The sequence below is a fragment of the Monopterus albus genome, unplaced genomic scaffold (assembly GCF_001952655.1).
Source record: "Monopterus albus unplaced genomic scaffold, M_albus_1.0 scaffold34.1, whole genome shotgun sequence".
Classification (NCBI taxonomy): Eukaryota; Metazoa; Chordata; class Actinopteri; order Synbranchiformes; family Synbranchidae; genus Monopterus; species Monopterus albus.
In genome coordinates, this window is record NW_018127914.1 from 3,087,784 (window position 1) to 3,105,950 (window position 18,167).

The window sequence follows — 18,167 nt, forward strand, 5'->3', positions numbered from 1 at the left end:
ACAGTTCCTAGGGCTGTGGTCTGATCTGAGATTTGCCAGGCGAGAAGAACACAGCCGTCTGTCGACAACGCCAGTCAGCCAGGCATGAGCTATTACTTTGCTTTCTTTATCTTTCAAGACTATACAGACATAGGATGATTTAGAGTGGGAGGGAAACAGATGAACCCTCCTCAGAGCAGGAGAAGTTCAGGGCCCAGGCCTTTTAATCTTCAGCCTCTGTTCCCTAAAGTGTCCCTCCTGTATAATTTAGCTAGACCAGATTTAGCACTTGGAAAGACTGAACGCGTTCCTTTGGTGGGTGGGACCAAGCAGCGGGATAATAGTGGAGTGGTATTCAACACCGGCTAGAGACTGGGAATGCCTTCACTCCCTAGAGGGAGAGGTTAGGGCAGCTGTTCTCCAGATGTCAGATCATGAACCCCTTCAGGACTGGAGGGTTTGATCGCCTGGTGGCTATGTGTTTGTGTGGCATCTGCCACCTGTACTTCCACAACATTTAGGGACAAAATCTGGACTTCATTCTGTCCTTAACTGTGGATGAATTGGGTACAAAATGTGTGCCCAGTCTGGTTTTACTGAATTTGCATGCAGCGTGAGTTAACATAGCTTTGGTCTTCTTTAATGAGCCTAGGTGAAGGTTAGGGAATGAGTCATCTATAGTTAATGGTAGGGTAACCCTCCAGGGTAAGTCATGCCATATGTCCAAAAATATGCTATGCAAAGTGTACATGTATGTCTCTGTACTGAATGACTTGAACAATATGTGAGAACACAAAACAAGTGTCACAGCCATCACAGCCTAATGAAAACCAGCAGAGGCAGCTGGGAGTTTGTTAGTCATAAATGACTCATTTATTTTAAAGTACATGTTGAAACTGTTTGTATCACTTTCCTGCATTATTTATGTGTGTTGGATTTCGGTTTCTTTTTTTGAATATCTGTCTTTTTGAGAATAATTGCATACAAATGTTAACTCTGAAGGGCAACATGCTTCCTTGCAACTTGGCTATAATCATTTTAAGATGGTTTTTATTTCTCTTTCCTTTTAGTTTAGTCATGATTACCTTGCTCCTGCTGTTTTAGCATCCTAACATATGTGTATGACTGAGCTCAAAACGTGTATGTGATAGAGATGTAATTTAAAACAAGGGAAAGATTAAGGATGGGTGGTTGAAGCGCAGCAGTGTGGTATGAAAAACAGAGCTGAGGCAAAAACATATTGTCTCCACAAATGCACACATCATAAAAGCTCTGGAGCAGTGGCAGTCACTGAGAAGCTCCCTTAGCCTGCTGTTGAAGCTACATTTAACTGCAGATTCACAGTTTTTACAGACATGCCTGATAACTGGGATGGAAAATAGACACGCTGTAAGTTCTTCACTGTTTCTGTGCTGGATTTGTTACATGGCTTTGCAGCGACTGTGTCAATATAGTGCATGGTTTTTCCAAACCACAGCATTCCTCACTGTGTTGTGTTATCAAAAGTTTTTGTTAATTCAAAGTTTAATTTAAGGTTCTTTCCTTTTAGAGCACCATTTGCCAGTCTTTCCATCCTGGAATACACACTTTTGTTTACACTGTAAAATGCTCAGTAGTATGATTCATATTTTGGACCCATTGTTTGGGGATGAACACAAACATGTTTGCCCAACAGTTTACAAAGTGGATTTGCAGCCTAGCACGCAGCTATACACTCCCTCAGAGCTGTCAAAACAAAAAGAACCATCTGTGTGTCCTTTCCTCTTGATTATTGACTGATGGTTGGGTGGGGTTATGTTTAAGCTTTTTCTCCAAACCAGAGGAGCTTTCCTTCCAAAAAAATAGGAAGTATGAGCTTCTCAAAAGAGTCCTCTGTTGCATTAGTCTGTCCCTGAAGCCTCCAATTCCCATTTGCAGGCATCACAGTGTCATGTGAGCTTCTTTTTTTTTAGTGTGTATGAAAGAGTGAAATGAAACCATGATGGTCTGTTTCAGATCCCCAGTCAACATTTTAGCCAGCACTTTTATTTTTTATATATTTGTCTACATATAAAATGGGTCAATTCCGGTTGGCAGTGCCTTGCTCCAGTTCTGTAAACTCTGTGGGACAGATGCAGAACAAGCCTGCACTGTGCCTTTCCTTCTGTTTGTTTGAAATCTGTGTTTATTTACAACAATTATTTTTGATTAACATTGACTAATTAGTTTCTGCTACAAATGATACATTTCTGACTTCTTAAGGAAGTACAGTCATTTCACAGTATTATGTACAAACTAGTTTATGCTGGCCTTGCATCTAACTTTGCATGCGATTTCAATGTTGGAGACAAATTTCCGCCAGAATAAGATCGCGAGAGTTTTGCTACAGTTGTGTCGCGCTCACATTATCATCGTTTGGTGTAAGGTGAGAATCCAAGCAGTTTCTTTTTCTTGTCTTGGCATTCTGATAAAATCAACCATGATTAATATTGTAAATAACCAATAGATGAGCTCTCTCCTGCACCAAACAGGAAGCAGCATAGTGGACACAGAAGCAGCGGTAAAAATTATGTTCTGAAGGCATGGTTCTGTTGAACCATTACAAAGAAGGAGAAGCTGGTGGAGTGAGCCAGAGTGTCTCTCTGACAAGTCAACCATTTTGTACCGGGATAGAGTGGAGAAAAAGAAAAGGTGGACAGACCTTGCTGTCCCCTTTCAGTCAACCAGGATCATGTCCACATTGTGCGGTGTGATTAATTTGCATTTTCATGAATGAAATAAGTATTTGATCCCCTATCAATCAGCAAGATCTCTGGCTCCCAGGTGTGTTTTATACAGGTAACGAGCTGACATTGGGAGCCCTCTCAGCTCGTTACCTGTATAAAAGAGACCTGTCCACAGAAACAGTCAGTCAATCCAGATTCCAAACTCTTCACCATGGCCAAGACCAAAGAGCTTTCCAAGGATGTCAGGGACAAGATTGTGGACCTACACAAGGCTGGAATGGGCTACAAGACCATCGCCAAGCAGCTGGGTGAGAAGGTGACAACAGTTGGTGCGATTATTCGCAAATGGAAGAAACATAAATTAACTGCCAATCTCCCTCGGTCTGGAGCTCCATGCAAGATCTCACCTCGTGGAGTTTCAATGATAATGAGAACAGTGAGGAATCAGCCCAGAACTACTCGGGAGGAACTTGTCAATGAGCTCAAGGCAGCTGGGACCATAGTCACCAAAAAAACAGTTGGTAACACACTACGCCGTGAAGGACTGAAATCCTGCTGTGCCCGCAAGGTCCCCCTGCTCAAGAAAGCACATCTACAGGCCCGTTTGAAGTTTGCCACTGAACATCTGAGACACAACAATAACAAAAAAAATCCAGAAAAATGCATTACAAAAAAAGTTATACATTAATTTGCATTTTCATGAATGAAATAAGTATTTGATCCCCTATCAGTCAGCAAGATCTCTGGCTCCCAGGTGTATTTTATACAGGTAACGAGCTGACATTGGGAGCCCTCTCAGCTCGTTACCTGTATAAAAGAGACCTGTCCACAGAAGCAATCAATCAATCCAGATTCCAAACTCTTCACCATGGCCAAGACCAAAGAGCTTTCCAAGGATGTCAGGGACAAGATTGTGGACCTACACAAGGCTGGAATGGGCTACAAGACCATCGCCAAGCAGCTGGGTGAGAAGGTGACAACTGTTGGTGCGATTATTCGCAAACAGAAGAAACATAAATTAACTGCCAATCTCCCTCGGTCTGGAGCTCCATACAAGATCTCACCTCGTGGAGTTTCAATAATAATGAGAACGGTGAGGAATCAGCCCAGAACTACTCAGGAGGAACTTGTCAATGATCTCATTCATGAAAATGCAAATTAATGTATAACTTTTTTTGTAATGCATTTTTCTGGATTTTTTTGTTATTGTTGTGTCTCTCACTGTTCACATAAACCTACCATTGACATTGTAGACTGATCATTTCTTTGTTAGTGGGCAAACTTACAAAATCAGCTGGGGTTCAAATAATTTTTTCCCTGACTCTAAGAGGAATCACTGACAACAGTCAAAGTGTGTGTGAATGTTCCCTGTGTTTTCTGTTTACAGGCTTTTGTCTGTCTTGGTCAGGGGTTATTTGTGGAATGCCATGTGATTCTTAAAGTGCATTTTTATCTCCTGATCTTAAATGTTCTTGAGTATTTCTCCCATAGTCATATGCCTCATCAGGCTTTTTTTAACCTCAAAGGATTCTCTGAAACTTGTTTTCTTTGTACAGGCCCTCCACACTTCAAAGCCAAAGGGAATTCTATTTGTTGGTTTACTGCAGTGATATATTAATTCATGCAACAGCAAATCTTCTTTGGGAATTCTTGACCCACAGTTTTCAGACTGTTCATGCCAGGGCTTTGAAATCTTGACCTAAGTAAACTCAACTGGTGAATTGCCTTTGACAAGCGCCCCTTTGTTTTAGAGCACCGTTTCAAAATTTATTGCTCATCTAGAACAACCAAAGCTTACCATTTGAAGCTAATGTTTGAACCGGTCTTTTATTTGCATGTGCTCATGTGCAGAGGTGAAAGAGTACGAGCCACCCTTTGGGAACCTCAGGGAACACCCGTGTGTGGAGAGCATGAAGGATAGCGTTCTGAGAGACAGAGGAAGGCCTGAGATCCCCAACAGCTGGATCAACCACACAGTAAGAGGCACCATCACATACTATACATGCATGCCATCTGTGACAAACTGGCACTGTTGGAAAACCTTGTAAATGCAGATTCCTTGCATTGATTTCATGATCTCTTATGATCTGAGGTAACTCTATGATCAATCAGGATCTCAGAGCTCTTTTAAATTTTCATACATAAAACAAATAAATAAGCAATACTGTTTGATAACCTATGTTATATAACCATGTTGGACTAAACAGTTTCAGGAATTATGGATCCTCAACTCCTCAAAACTAAACTCAGGAACAAACCTGAGAACTTTGTGCATTCTTGCATTTTCACCATTTCTGAAGAACCATGACTGGGCAAATTAAACCTGTGATAACTTGACAAAAGCAGCAGGAAAGAAATTTTGCACCACTGTATTTGTATTGTTTATAGGGAAACACAACTGTATGGGAGATTTGTATAGATATGAATTGTCCTTTTTTTATATGAAAAGATGCATTTTGTATTGTATAGTGTGTATTATGAAACAAAGCTGACAAATAAGTTAGTAATAATTGTTTTTACTCATAGAAAACACACTGAGACTCAGACTGACAGAGGCATAAGCAGATCAATCGAAAAGCACTGACACACATGAACATTCATAGTTTGTGGTGATGATATTCTGAATCATTCCAATTTGCCCCAAGTGAGTGATATTAACTGTCTGTCTGTCCTCCACCCTGTCTGCAGGGCATCCAGGTGGTGTGCGCCTCCATAGAGGAGTGCTGGGACCATGACCCAGAGGCCCGTCTGACAGCCCAGTGCGTTGTTGAGCGCTTCGGTGATATGGTATACCTGGACAAACTGTCAAATTGCTCTGACTCAGAGGAAAAAATTCCTGAAGAAATCTTTGTGGTGAATGAGAAGTAGAGCTCAACAGAAACACTGCCCCCACCAGGACAGCCGAGGAATAACAAGTAATCGTCTGGAAGCTTTTAGTGGATGCACTGGTTGCTACAGTAAGTGTTTGTCAGAGATATGTGATGGAGGAGCAAACTGGAAAAATCATTGGGAGGAAAATAAACTGTTACCAGTGATGGCCTTGCATGCAGTATACAGATCAGGACCAACAAAAACAAACAGCAGTGATTGGCTGGATTTGTTTTCATCCACGTGCTTCAAAGACAGGATTAAGTCATAAGTAAACAGGAAGCTTACATTTTTTAAACAAATGCTATCTGCACTTTATCAATATCTATGCACACCAAATGATATATATTGGTTTTTGTTTTGTCAACACATTTCAGGTATATAAAATAAAGGTTATTTAGAAAAGGGGGAAAAGGAATAAAGTAAAATATTAACACTAATATCCCCCTTTTAGCTTATCTGTCTACTTAAATGTTTTCCTGGGTGGGCTGGTGGCTTTGGACCAATGTCAGCTGGACTGGACAATGCACTGTAAGATTCAAGATGCAAGTATAATTTCTTGTGGTATGGAATGGAAATTACCCACAGCAAAGGATACAAAACCCATCCAGGCAGTAATCTGCAGGGAAGGCTGATGTCAACTCTCGAGGGTCGTGAACTGTGAAATAAAGATGGCAAAATCAGCCTGAAAGGAAAAGTCGGATGTGTTTGTGTGTGTGTCTGTGTGTGTGTAGGGGAGAGAGAGAGAGAGGCGGAGAATCCAACAGAAGAAAGTCTGCTTAATCAGACCCAGAGAATAAAGGCAAGAGAGATAAAGAGTATGTATAAAAGACTGAATATGATATTAAAGCTGATTTTTTTTTTCTGGTCCTGTGCTCAGAAAAGAGCAGTATCATTTTTCTATTAAAAATTTAAAGCCATAATTAAAAGTCTTACAGTACTCACTGTGTCAATTTGGTGTTTTAATGCTGTCATGTTACTTTACACCTCTGCCATTTATGAGAGTGTTATGTAAGACTGGCAGATGTAATCCACTGAGTCACTTTTCTAGAAAATCTGAACTAAGACAACAAATTGTTTAGCTCCAACCATGATCATGATGTTAGGCTGCTTAGCTGATTATTTACAAAAACTACATCAAATCAAATAGGTCCCTGGAAATGTTGAATATTCTGCTAATCCCACTGAGAATTGGGTTCCCAACAACACGATTCTCCATGGGGTCACAAGTTAAATCTGAGGGCATCATGTGATCCTGTCATCTCTCCACTTTTGCTTAAGTTAACAAATGAGGGAGAGGGGTGCCACCACCAATTAATGGACAAACCAAAGCTAAAATGCCAGTGATTAATGAATGTGTTGTTTTTGTCTTCACTGATGAAGAACTTCTGGTTAATGGAAATCATAAAATGCATTTTAAGAATAATGCAATGTGCTAAAAATGTCCACTTTTAAATGCACTTACTGTACTGAAGATATGCTTTCACTACGGAAAGATCTATTCAGCTCTGCTTGGCTCCCCGTAGATACTATTCATTCATTCATTCATTCATTTTCTACCGCTTAATCCCTGAGCGGGGTCACGGGGGGGGGGGGGGGGCAGAGCCAATCCCGGCCGGGAATCGGGCGAAGGCGGGGTACACCCTGGACAGGTCGCCAATCCATCGCAGGGCTCCGTAGATACTAAGCTTTCTAAAATTATGTAGTAGTATCAGTTGTTCTCGGGCTCAGGACGGAGTTTTTCCCTGGCACACTGTGACACAAACTTCAGATCATGTATGCACACATGCGTCGGTCTAGCCTGGTTACCCACATATTCCATCAATCAAACTATATCCACAACATGCTCATATGTGCTCATTTATTCATTGAAGAATATTTGATTATTTAGTCATTATACCACTGTGACAATCAGGATGCTTCAGATTTTGAGTGTTTTCCAAAGTATGACAACTCACACTGTGGTGTTGTCACACATCATAGTGTTAGCGGTTCTCCGTTGATTGACAGACTGTGTCTAATGCTTTTACACTGAACTTGTGTCTTTATTGCATTGTGTGAACCCTTTTTTTGCTTTTCAGTTCCATCATTGTCATAACATTTTGTTAGCCAGTCTTCACAGATTCAAGGGGATTTTTGAAGGTTAAGACTTGGCTTTAGTGTCAAGGTTAGAATTCGGTTTAGGTCTAAGTTAGGGTGAGGATTGGGCATTGTGATGGGAAGGGAATGCGTTACGTCAGTGAGTGTTCTCACACCTATTGTCAGATGTGTGTATGTGTGAAACCAAGGTATGAGGTGCAGCATGTCCACCTGTCTCTCGGCACTAAATGTGTTTGTTGTGTATGACGCTGACAGGCCTACCTACCTGTCTGTGCCACTATATGCCTGTCTCTCTGCCCGCCTGTCTTTCTGTCTTGCAGGCAGCTGTTTTTAATTAATTCACTGCCTCCCACAATCTATTTTGCAGTGCTGTTGGAACACTAGGCTGTTTAGACTGAACTATAGATCTCTGACAGTATCCGAATCTACAGGAAAAGAACTCTAGTATGGACATTGACTTGTACTGCTGACTGATACCTGTTTTTTTTTTTCTGCTTTGTAGATTAATACTGAAGACGTTAAACCTATGAATTAACATATATGGAATTATGTAGTAAGCAAAAAAAGTATAACCAGTGTGAAATATGTTTTAAATCTTAGGTTATAGCCACCTTTTGCTTTGATAACAGCACAGTCTTGGCACTCTCAACCAGCTTCATGAGGAAACCACCTGCAGCGCATTTCCAACAGTCTTGAAGGAGTTGCCACATATGCTGAGCACTCGTTGGCTGCCTTTCCTTCACACTGTGGTCCAGCTCCTCCCAAACCACCCCATTTGTTTAGGTCAGGTGATTGTGGCGGCCAGGCCGTCTGATGGAGCATTCTCCCCTTTTCTCTCTTCTTCTTCTTCTTTCCTTCCTTCATTGTCCTGTTGAAAAACAAATGATGGTCCCATTAAGCTTGGATCAGATGGGACAGCGTGTCACTGTGGAATGTTGATGTAACCATGCACGCTGGTTACACGTGTCTTGAATTCTAAACACTAGCAAAGGAGCTCTACTGCACCTCCTCCTCCTCCACGTTTCACAGCAGGTGCCACATGCAGATACATTTGTTTTGTGTCTCACCAAAACACGCTAGTTGGAGTCAAAAAACTTGGACTCATCAGAATAAAGTACTGATTTCCCCTGGTCTAATGTCCGTCTGTGTCTGTGTTTCTTGGCCCAGTCACGTCTCTTCTTCTTATGATTGTCCCTCAGTCAAGTTAAGTCAAGATTTTTACTTGCCATGTATGCCTAGACAGTCTAGGCATATACGTAGGAATTCCTGTGCAGCTCTCCTTTGGAGTGACTTAGTAGTGATTTCTTTGCAGCACTTTGAGGCCTGAATCACTCAGAGTCCTCCAGATGGCTGATGTTGAGATGTCTGCTGCTACTCTGTGAAGTGCTGATGTGGGCTTTGATCTGAGGTGCTGTTAAATGGCTATTTCTGAGGCTGGTAACACTAATGAACTTCTTCTCTGCAGCAGAGCAAACTCTTAGCCTTCCTGTCCTGGGCAGGTTTCATGAGAGACAGTTTCATCACAGCATTTGATGATTTTCATTATTCCACTTGAAGGGACTTTGAAAGTTCTTGAAGTTTTCTGGACTGACTGATCTTTGTGTTTTAATGTATAAATGGCCTGTTGTTCCTCTTTAGTTATGTATGGTTCTTATAAAAAATTGAATTACTACGGTAGCTGGGGTTATAACCTCACCATGATACAACTGAAGGCAATAGTGTGCAAAGTTGCCAGCAAGACTTTGCTTTGTTTAACACTTCTTTGCTTACTGTATAATTCCATAGCTTTAATGTCTTTGGTGTTAATTTACAAGGTTAAAAATAATAGAAAGAAAAATAAAACATTGAATGAGAAAGTGAGTCCAAATTTGTGAGTGGTACTGTACATGCATGTGTGATGTATTGTCAAGCCATGTTCTATGTGAGAATTTCTGCCCACTGAAAATGCATGAACATTTAAACAAATGCACTCCAGCACAGCAGAAAAGTGATATATCAGCTGCAGTGGGCTGAGTTGTCATCTCACAGGGATATTACCATTACCCTTCATACAGTTTGCATGGTCTATTTACATAAACTATGCCATGGGCATATTTTGTGTGGGTTGTGCTACAGATAAATTGGACACCGCTGCAGGATATACCTACTGGTGATAAATGGTTTTATAATTTTTTTTTTTTATTCTAAATGGATTACCACAGGGGTGTCAAAAGTAACAAAAGAAGCCTTTCTCTTCATTTTTCACAATCAAACAATGTGATGCCAATTTTCCTGCAGGCGAAGAGTCAAGTTCTTAAAAGGGAAATGTACTGTATTTTTAAGAAAGTGAATTCCTTTAAATGCCTCCTTACATGCTTCACCTGTTCCTAATACAGCAGTTCTTAGTCTCAGTAAAAGAAGAATGTCTTCAGAATCAAATGAGCCTTTACCTTGTTACTGAAAAGGCCTCAGAGTTGATCCCCCAGAAAAGGTTTATACAGTTAGGTTCAGTTTGGTTAACACAGTAGGACAAGTGTAAAGCAATTACATGTGAATTGTGTAGAGTCAGTCAGCAATAATCTTGTTATGTTTAATCCTGTTATGCCACTTTATTTTGCTGTACCTTGCAAATGAAATCACTCAATTCCAGCTGTAACTATACTAAATAATGAGAAGAGAGAGGTTTTAGTTTTATGTCTTATTCAAATCTCCTATTCTATGATGATATCCCTTCATCTGTTTTAAGAATGGCAGGATGGGAGTTTGTGCACACCTATTTACTCTACTGCCACACAAACTGCAGGAGAACATTGCCCTGAATGTACCTAAAACTTGCATTTTGTCCCTTGACCAGTAGAGGGCATACTGGTTCTACTGGATTCTGCATACAAAGACCCCAATTGTGCCTTCTGAAACGTGCTCAGGTGTATAATCCGGCGGGTTAACATTTATGTTTGAAGGGTAAAAAAAGTGAGAGGTCTTTCCATTACCAAGATTTATACTTGGTGAACTAACCATTTACCAGACACTAGTTATTTTTTTTATCCTGGTGGGATCTAACTGCATTTAAACAGCGGATGTTGGCAATCATAACTTAACACTTCTTTTCTCTTACTGATTCTCTCACTCTGTTAAGGCTCTTACTGCCTTTTCCATCACTCACCCGTCACAATGTATCAGAAGGGATAAGCTGAAGCCACCAGTGTACGTACTGCCCCTCGTTAGTATTGGTTAAATGCCATACCTGCAGCATCTTTCCTTGTCAGCTTCTTAATCATCATGATCTTTTTTTTTCTAACCCGATTAACCCTTTGCGTGGGCAGCAGCAGCAGGCAGTGTGTGTTTAGCCAAGAACAACTTGTCATTGCTTACATATATTATACAAATAGGCAAAAGCTCATGCAACTCTTAGGTGGTCTTAATAATCCACAAGGAGATACTCTCCTGCCAAAGTCATTTATCATTCTCCTATGCCGGTTGCCATGGTGATGCCTCATACATCAATCAAAACTGTTGAGTGCGTTGGTTGGTGAGAGCTATAAACAATATTTTAAGCTCCAGTAAGGAAATGACAAGAAAGATAAATTACTGTTCAGTTTCACCTTTAGGTCCAGCTCTCAGCTCTCTGGGTCCAGCTAATGTCGGAGTCCATTTCTCGCTACCAGCCCAATCATTTACACATCCTTTATTCCAAATGCCAATTTGATTTAGATGTTCACTTGACATATTACAAAGCACTTTTGAGGTGTGCAGCTTTGCTATTGGCAGCAATAGTGGCAGCAGCAGGAGTCACAGTCTTGAGGGAACTTTCAGGCTCTGAGCCACAATTGCATGCAGCAATTGTCCAAGGGATGATGTGCCTGTTAAGATAAGAGCAGCAGGCAGGCGAGGCCCAGACATGGAGAGATGTCTGGTTTATTTCGGAGCCATTACCTTTGCTGTCCTCTCAGAAATGTTTGTCTGACGGCAGTAAACTTGTATATTAATTTTCTTATGCTTGAATGAACTATTGTTTCATTATACTTTCAGGTTGCAAGAGCCCTTAATAGAAAAAAAAGCACAAATGTTATGTTTGATCTGAAGAGGGTTGTCTGAAAGGAGTCTTGCTTGCTTACATTTAACAAGACCAGTCCTTGGTAGTTATATTGCAGTTTCACCTCCCACAGCACGATAAGCACAGTGACAGTCCCTGCATCAATCAGCCCCTAGTTGCATGTACGATATGATGATGATTTGAAACTAATTTGCCTCTTCCATGAATCTGTGTTCCATTTGTCTGTTTAGCAATAATTACTGATTGCTGTCCCTTTCCAGTTAATGCTCCATGAGAGACTGCAGCAAGCCTGATGTGACAATATTAATCTCCAGGCATATTAGCTGCGGCATTGTTAAATCCTCATTATTAAATAATGTACAGAAATGTTTTCCTCAACAGTCAACCAAAATCAGTGCAAGTCTTAAAAGGCAGTGATTAAAAAAAAAAAATTGGCATACCTTGTTTTTTATCAGCAAATGTTACTCGTGGTCTTATTAGTAATGTGGAAAATATGGAAAAATCCCAAATCATCAATTAAATTCCGTAATTGTGCTACAAAAAGTGTTTTAACCGTGGCAATAAAAAGTATGTGAATCCCCTGGAATTACCTTGTTTTCTGCCTTAGCTGGTTATCTAATCTTCAAGTGTAGACAAATACAATGTGCTAATAACAAACACAAAGACTGTGATCTCATAGTGCTGGTGGTAAAAGTAAGTGAATGCTTGGATTTAATATGAACTTCCTTTGGCAGCAATAGCCTCAAGCTCCTGTAGCTGCAGTTTAGACCTACATGTTGCCTAGGAAGAATTTTACAGAACTGCTTCAGCTCTGCCATTTTCTTATCTGGTGTGATATGTGGTATGAACAGTTTTCTTGAGGTTATTCCATAATTATTCCATTTCTATTAGGTCTTATTCAGTTTCTCTTGGGTCAAGGCCTGAAGTTTGATGAGGCCACTACAAAAAATGTTTTCTTTGCCTGTTTGTATGTTGTAGCAGATTTACCTCCATGTTTAGCTTCAGTGTCTTGCTGTGTCACCCAGCAGCTACTGAGCATCAGCTGGTGGACAACCATCCCAGCATTGTCCTGTGTCCTTGAAAAATCTTGGAATTCATTTTTCACTGGAACTGTAAGGTGGTTAGCTTAGTTTAGTACAGAGGCTGGAAATAAGCAGAAACCACTAACCTGCCCCTGAAGGAAAAAAAAAACATCCAACCATATAAATGAATTCTTGACAAAAAAGGAAATATTACATTCCAAAATGCTGAATTAGTGTTCCTTTAAAAAAAAAAAAAAAATTGTCTGGAAATACATCTTTCTTGCTCATTCTTATCTCTTGGCACCTTATCCCATCTCTCACAGATTTATTGGAGAGCTCAGCCTAATTTAACCTTATTTGGGAGGTTTGAACCCTTGTCTGCCGGATGACTAATCAAGGGCAACTGGGAGGAGAATTGATTGGACACAGTCTGAGAGATGCATAGTCCTAACCAAGGGGCCACTTGGTATTGAACCACTTCGACAGAGTGCCTTTTGGTCAAAGCACCTAGGCCCCAGTTGGCCATTAATTTAATCTATTTGCACATTATACAAATGGACATTAAAACAGAAAAAAGCACAAACATATTGCATAAAAACCTAAAGTTAGCGAAACATCACATGTAAAATTATAGAAAATAAAGTGCCAATTTGTAGATGAGTCTGTTTTTTTAAAATGTTGCTGCCTAAATTTTGCCACTGAGGTTTCAGGGCTGTCACTGAAGCAATGTCATATAAATCTGTTGTCTTTTGAATTGAGACAACCCATGCTGGCCACTCAGGAAAGTGAAAGAGGGGTCATTTGTCAAACCGAGGCAGCTTGGAAATTGGGAGGCATACTTCAATTTTCAACATGTGAGTGATATATTTTCTCTCTCACGGGAATAATGTCAGACCAAGTTCAATCGTTTTCTATGCAATAAATTTCTCATATCTGAATGACAAGTCCCCTTAAAAGACATTATGCCGAGGCTACTCAAACCATACCAAAGCCAGGGAAATGTTGATAAGGCCGCTATTATTCTGAAGGGGTAGAAATGGAAGCCAGCTCTACAGAGTCTGACCTTCTGCCTGCAGACAGTTGATATCTGTGTTGAGCTCAGGTTAGTACCTCTTCCTATCTCTCTCTCTCTCTCTCTCTCTCTCTCTCTCTCTCTCTCTCTCTCTCTGTCAATTGAAACCTTCATTTAAACTTTTTATGCAGCAATAGGATTTGAAGAATTTTAACAGGCAGCTTCAGCTGTGTCAATAGTTCAGAATCAGTGTTGATGAATGTGGGGAACTATGAATGTTCACAGGCAAATTTTCATGCTGATATGTTTTTGATAGCTGTTCTCAGGAAGCAGTTATTCATTGTTCACTAAAGGTTTCTCTCTTTATTTGTGTGGAAGGTCTGTGTTATGCATTCAGATGCAAGAGAGGTTTTTTCAGTTCCATCACTGCAACGTTTTTCTATCATTTCATCAGATACCAAATATGATTAAAAGCCTGATTAAAAATTAAATTGACAGAATATGTGACTGTATTATTATTGGAAAGGTAAAAGGAAGATGCAAGAAGTTGAATTTGATCAAAAACAGATACTTTACTATTGATTTTTTTTTTGTTGTCAAACATGGACCTTTAATTATTGCAGTAACTGTTTTGTTTCTTTTCTGGAAGTATGGTAGATGGGAGCATTTTTGTAATCAAATTTTAAAAATTGTTGTCAATTCAGTCATGGTGTTGTGCTGTGCAGCCTGCAAACTCCTTTCATGTGCTTTGTAAAATGACAGATGCAAAAAATGCAACAGCATCCTAAAGCAGATGCAGACTGAGCAAAAGCACTCTGATCTCTAGGATGATAGATCACGCATTTTTTGTTACAAAAGATAGGATCTTATCACACTTCCATATTGCATCATAACTAGCATGTTCTTTTTCCTTGACTAGGCATGCTGGTTGCATATGAATAGCTAATGCACTGCTATAGATAATCACAGATGACTAAGATTAACAGTCTTATCATGGAAGGTGAACCCAGAGGCTGATCTCATGCCAGCACATCCTCCATCAAAGTCAGGATTAAGATGTTGTGCAGGTGTATAGTATCATCCGAATGTGCTACCTGGGACTGAGTGGGTCATGTTCACATCTAGAAGATTTAACCTCCTCTCTGTGCCCCATTGACTGCGGGCGAAATGAGGCATGTTCACTGTGAAATGATGTGTCACTGATGAGGCCACACAGGTAACCCTATGCACTCAGTGAAAGACCCCACAGTAGAAGTTAACTCAGGTATTTGTGTTATTTTTTCATCCTCTGACTCATCACTAAGATTTATACTCAAGATGTCATTAAGTTTTGTTGTCATAGAAACCTCGTCCACCCTGAATACAGAGGTTTCAAAATGTAATAAGGAATTCTTTTAATGGCATGTGAAACCTGACCTTGATTCACTTATTTTTATGCTTAAAAATGTTTAAACAGATGTTCTGTCTCTAGGTTTCCTATAGGTAAATAAAGAGTAGTTTTCTTCCTGTGCTCTCTTTTCTGTTTATGGCTGCGGTGCAGATTTGTGTGTGCAGTGATGATTCCCCAGGCACTGTCTGATCATTCTGTTACAGTGGCTCACATAGACAGACTCTGTTGAATCTTTAAAGCTCACCATGTTCACAATGTGCAGACATCCTGTTCTGAAATGCTTTTTTGTAGAAACTAAAACCATGATAAAGATGCAGTACATTAGCTCCACATATTAAATGGAGATGGTATGTCTATACAACAACTTTGCTTTTGCCACCTGATTCTTGGAGGATGCTTTTCTTTGTCCCATATGCTTACATAACACCATGTACTATTAATTAACAGGTTTAAGAGTATTAAGCATCTAGTGAGAACCATATACCATAGCTGTTTGTAGCCTTCAGGAATTATTGGTTGCACCATTTTCAGTGCCAAAAGTGTAAAAATGGGCATAATCATTATGATCTTCCTGAGCTTTTTTTGACACCTCTCTCTCTCTTGTGCTTGGGAGAGAATGATAGAGAAAGGTGCAAAGAGTGTTTCATGCTGGACATCTTAAGCTTTTTTGCAGAAGTAGCCTTTGGCAAAGTAAAGAAGTGTAGACACCTAAAAATGGCAAGTATTAAGACAACATCTTGGGAGAAAAAGCAGAAAAGAAATTCAAAGCAAACACAAACATTCAAGTCTTCCCCTTGAGGCGGAGGAAAGCAAAGCTGCCTTTCCTGGCAACAGTCCTCATTTTGGCTGGCTTTCATCTGGGCTTGGCCTTCTGACAATAGAGACGATTGAAACAATCTTCACAGCCTGCATTTCTATTTGTCTCAAAGGTCATCCATTCCGAATTTGCAGGTAGAATGTAAGTTTGAATGTTCATTGTCACATAAGCAGGCCTTAATCAATGATTGAAGAACTGGTAGCACAAGGGAATACAGAATGTGTGTGCTAGTCTTTATATATTCATCAGTATGCATGTTCTTATGTCTGTGTAGGATTACATGTGCTTGGCTACATTGCATCTTTACACACTTGGTTGTCTGTGCGTAGCCTGTGTTGCGTGTGGGCGTGCACATTGCGTGTGAATTCTTTTGGCTCTGACTTCTAGCTGCAGCAAATGCCTGTGATACGGCCTGAGATACTGAGCTTTGGTCTCATCATGAACTCAAAAGTCTGATCCACTTCTGCCACTCTATTTATGCTCCCTGATGACGCCCATCAATTTTCATAATCATTTTTTTATTCTCCTTTACTAGTTGACTTCCACCTGCCCATCTCTCCAACACTGTATTTTTATCTTGTCTTCATCTCTCCAGATGATGGCCCTGATCTGCAGTCGCGCTAAGCCAGCTCAAATATGAGCCCAGTTCTTCTACATAAATATTTCAGGTACATTTTTTAAAATCACAATGTTATAAGTGTCAGCTGTAAGCACTGTTTCTGTAAATAAAGTTAATAATTTGTGAAGGTTTTAAGTCAATTCTCAGATCAAAGGTAGTAAAAGTGGATATAATTCTAACTTGTTTTATAGTGTAAATGGAAAGAGACATTCCCTAAATACTCTGGTAAGTATTATTACCCGAGTATACATCATTGTGCATTGACATACATAACATTATAGCTTAACCTATAATTTGAATTCATAATAATGATTTTGAGGTCACTGATTAAATTACATTGCTGTTTTGTGTGAAAACAGGTTTACTTAATGGTCCAGTATTAACCTTAGTGCAAGATGAAGCACTGTGTAGTAAGATAGATTAGAGAGGTTATTTACATAAAGCAGTGTTAGTCTATATGCAGCAAATGTGAGCAGAGATGCTAACTTCAGAACAAATATAATACAGTGTTAAGCAGAAAAAGACTTCTGAGGTGTTCTTCCCCCAGATAAATGAAGAATGCATCCTGCCTCTGCATAAATGAAACAGTGCAAGCACAAAATGAATGTACACGATCAATCATAAAATTTGAGCATTTATTTGAAATGTTGAAAAAAGTGTCTTATTCCAATAAAGGCTTTCAGGGCTTCAAGGAAGGCTGAGAAAGTACATCCTGAGTTTAAGAGAATGATGAATGGTGTGTTCTTGCCTTTGCTGGGGGACATAATAATGATGAGACACATCAGTCTTTATTACCACTCCACCACCCAGTCCAGAACGTCCAAGGGCAACAGATATATTGCACTCACAGAGAACATTTATCTTCACACTCCTGACTATAGCTTTTAGCTGAAAGATAACAGTTTATTTCTACAGATGTTGAGCTATCTGCACCACTTGTCATCTCTGTTATTCTGAAAATGACTGGTTCAACTGTAGACTGCTGTTTTTAAAAAAAAAATGTTTTTAGTGGTCACTAGAATGACTCCGTTTCATATAAAACGGGATAATGTTTATTTCAATCAGTTTCAGCCATAGTTTCCATTGATGGGATGGTGTGGCGATCTTGTGGGTGCTGCTCCCTGATTGGCTTAAAGGTGTAAAACACCGCCCTCTCGTACCTGTCGATCCGTGAGAGGCCGCCAGAGCGTCCTAAAGCCCCGCCTACTGCATCCCTCCCGCCCTTACCACCGGCGTTCAATCGTGAAGCGGATTGACTGTTGTAGGCTCGGTATGTGGCGCATGAGTATGCTTTTCGGGATGTAACGATTATCTCTCCGAGTAGCAATATCGAATTAATATTTCTCTCTCTATATTTATATATGCGTGTGTGTACATAGGGGACTCAGGGTAGGATAATCAAGGAGAACGGGCACAAACTAAAGGAGTTTACGACAGTGAGGAGCGGAGGGAGACACGGGAGCGTGGCAGGAGGGACGTTCCAGCAAATCCAACTGACACCGCACGCAGAAATGGCGGAACACCATGCAGCCAGCGACGGGAAGCACAAAGCGTCCACTAATGCCGGGGGCTCGGTGCACGGAAACAGTCGACCGGGCGCCGCGGGTGGAGGAGGGGGAGAA

At 40.3% G+C, this 18,167-nt stretch overlaps 2 protein-coding genes across 2 annotated transcripts in view; both read left to right on the forward strand.

The window, feature by feature from the left end:
* tgfbr2a (transforming growth factor beta receptor 2a) overlaps positions 1-6,492 on the forward strand; it is an 18,302-nt gene extending 11,810 nt beyond the window's left edge. Inside the window, exons 6-7 of the mRNA XM_020597691.1 lie at positions 4,536-4,660; positions 5,373-6,492. Of these exons, the coding sequence (XP_020453347.1) occupies positions 4,536-4,660; positions 5,373-5,552 (305 nt within the window). The 3' untranslated portion in view covers positions 5,553-6,492. The remainder of the gene's footprint in view (positions 1-4,535; positions 4,661-5,372) is intronic.
* Positions 6,493-17,726: 11,234 nt separating this feature from the next.
* The window catches only part of LOC109958792 (dolichyl-diphosphooligosaccharide--protein glycosyltransferase subunit STT3B-like), a 71,513-nt gene continuing 71,072 nt past the window's right edge, over positions 17,727-18,167 (forward strand). The window contains 1 exon segment of the mRNA XM_020597701.1: positions 17,727-18,157. Within this exon segment, the coding sequence (XP_020453357.1) occupies positions 18,057-18,157 (101 nt within the window). The 5' untranslated portion in view covers positions 17,727-18,056.